This window comes from Gossypium raimondii, chromosome 9, assembly GCF_025698545.1.
Source record: "Gossypium raimondii isolate GPD5lz chromosome 9, ASM2569854v1, whole genome shotgun sequence".
Lineage (NCBI taxonomy): Eukaryota > Viridiplantae > Streptophyta > Magnoliopsida > Malvales > Malvaceae > Gossypium > Gossypium raimondii.
The window spans coordinates 18048201-18051173 of record NC_068573.1 but is presented as its reverse complement, the minus strand read 5'-3'; the positions used below and the strand labels follow the sequence as shown (position 1 = coordinate 18051173).

The window sequence follows — 2973 nt, the reverse complement described above, 5'->3', positions numbered from 1 at the left end:
AATTTAAAATTTCATAACAATTAGACAGCTCTAAGATGTAGAACTCAACTTTTGCACTATTTACAATTTAGTCCTTTTGACTAAATTGAGTGCCCAAACGTCGAAATTTTCAAACGAAATTTTTACGAAAATTTTCCGTGAAATTGTAGACCATAAAATATAATAATAACCATATTTTCCTCGTCGGTTTGTGGTCCCGAAACCACTATTCCGACTAGGCCCAATCGGTCATATAACTCTCCCCTTAGGGATTTTCGTCCCAAAAATCTTACCTAAAAGAGGTTTGGGTACTGTTTCCTCATAATTTCCTCCGGTTCCCACGTAGCCTCTTCCATTCCATGTTTTTGCCACAACACTTTCACTAAGGCTACACTTTTATTTCTTAACTGTTTGACCTCCCGAGCCAAAATCTTTATGGGTTCTTCCTCATAAGTCATATCTGATCGAACCTCAATCTCTGTAGGAGAAACTATATGTGAAGGATCCGAGCGATAACGTCGCAACATCGACACATGAAATACATTATGTATCTTTTCCAACTTTGGCGGTAAAGCTAACCGATATGCTACAGGGCCAACTCTCTCAGTAACTTCATATGGTCCAATAAAACGTGGACTTAGTTTGCCTTTACGACCAAATCTCAGAATCTTCTTACATGGGGATACTTTCAAGAACACTTTATCACCCACTTGAAACTCAATTTCTTTTCTCTTTAAATCCGCATACGACTTTTGCCGATCTGAGGCAGCTTTTAGGCAATCACGGATTACTTTCACCTTTTCTTCAGTTTCTTTCACCAGGTCGACTCCATGAATTCGATTCTCACCGAGTTCAGTCCAATATAAAGGGGTTCTACATTTACGCCCATATAATGCTTCATACGGTGCCATTTGTATACTTGATCGATAACTATTATTATAAGCAAATTAAACCAAGGTAGATATTTCTCCCAACTGTCCTTCATTTCTAAAATACAACACCGAGCATGTCTTCAAGAACTTGAATCACCCTTTCGATTGCCCATCGGTTTGCGAGATGAAATGCAAGATCTTGAAATTCAATTTCGTACCCAAAGCTTCCTGTAACTTTATCCAAAACCTCGAAGTAAATCTCGGATCTCTATCCGATATAATAGATTTAGGCACCCCATGTAATCTCACTATTTCAACAACATATAATTCCGCCAACCTGTCAAGTGAATAATCAATGCGTATCGGAATAAAATGGGCTGACTTTGTCAATCTATCCACAATTACCCAAATAGCATCTTTCTTCTTTGGAGTTAAAGGCAATCCTATCACAAAATCCATCGTAATACTGTCCCACTTCCATTCTGGAATCGTTATCGGTTGAAGTAAACCCGATGGCACTTGATGCTCAGCCTTCACTTGAAACTATATGTCCCAAGAATCCAACCTCACGAAGCCAAAACTCACTTTTGCTGAATTTAGCATACAATTTCTTTTCTCTCAGAATCTGCAACACAGTTCTCAAATGTTCTGCATGCTCAGATTTATCCCGAGAATAGATTAAAATATCATCTATTAACACCACCACGAACTTATCCAAGTACGGCCGGAAAATTCGGTTCATCAAGTCCATAAAAATAGCCAGAGCATTTGTTAACCCAAAAGGCATTACTAGGAATTCATAGTGTCCATACCTCGTTCTAAAGGCGGTTTTCGGCACATCAGACTCTTTAACTCTCAACTGATAGTAACTAGACCTCAGATCGATCTTGGAGATCACTGTTGCCCCTTTTAATTGATCAAACAAATCATCAATTCTCGGCAAAGGATACTTCTTCTTTATAGTCACCTTGTTGAGCTGACGATAGTCAATACAAAGTCTCATAGAGCCGTCCTTCTTTTTCACAAATAACACAGGAGCACCCCAAGGAGAAAAACTCGGTCTCACAAATCATTTATCTGTCAACTCTTGTAACTGAGCTTTTAATTCCTTCAACTCAGTCGGAGCCATTCGATACGGTGCAATAGAAATCGGTGCAGTACCAGGTAACAGATCAATAGAAAACTCAACTTCTCTAATCGGAGGTAACCCAAGCAATTCCTCCGAAATACATCCGAAATTCACGACTACTAAGACTCGATTCAAGCTTCACCCGCTTATATCAAGATTCAACACATAAGCAAGATAAACTTCACATCCCTTTCTCAAGTATTTCTGAGCAGACATGTGCGAAATCACCATAGGCAACTTATTTGGCTCCTCTATTTCAATTCAGAGAATTTCACCATTTTCACACTTTAATTCAAGAATTTTCTGTCTACAATTCACCTTGGCATCATGCAGTATCAACCAATCCATCCCCAAAATAACATCGAACTCATCAAATGGTAACAACATCAAATTAGCCAGGAAACAGTGACCTTGAATCATCAGGGGACAATTCTTGCAAATCTTATCAACTAAGACATATTTGCCTAAAGGATTTGATACTTTAACTACATATTCAGTGTTTTCAACAGCAATTTCTTACTAGATACCAATTTCATGCATACATATGAATGAGTAGAGCCGGATCAATCAAAGCAATAACATCAATATCATGAAGAGAAATGTACCAAGAATCACATCGGGAGATGAGGCATCCTCTCGAGCACGTATGGCATAAGTCCTGGCAGGCGCTCTAATTTCTGATCCTCCATCTGCATCTTTCATCACACTTTTACCACTGACTTTGCTTCCCACATTTCTCGGCGGTCTCCTCTACTAACAATATCACCCGATCCAGCTCTTGGCAAATTTTCTTCCTCTCTTCTCTCGTGGCAATCTCTTACATAATGCTCTTGCGAACCACACCTGAAACAAGCTCGTTTAAATCCCCAACACTCACCAATATGTCGACTGCCACACTGTTGACATTCAGGCCGGGTGTTTCCTACATTGCCCACACTTGCTACAAAGGTAGCTTGAGTTGTAGCTCGAATCGACCTCCCTCGGTCTCTGCGT

At 39.6% G+C, this 2973-nt stretch overlaps 1 protein-coding gene across 1 annotated transcript; it reads right to left on the bottom strand.

Annotated features, from left to right (window-relative positions):
• Positions 1 to 272: 272 nt before the first annotated feature.
• Positions 273 to 2682, bottom strand: LOC128032564 (uncharacterized). The gene is made up of 3 exons (XM_052621178.1): positions 2586 to 2682; positions 1664 to 1757; positions 273 to 852 (listed from the first exon to the last, which is right to left on the bottom strand). Exons 1-3 carry the CDS (start codon positions 2680 to 2682, stop codon positions 273 to 275), a joined length of 771 nt encoding a protein of 256 aa, XP_052477138.1.
• Positions 2683 to 2973: the final 291 nt, after the last annotated feature.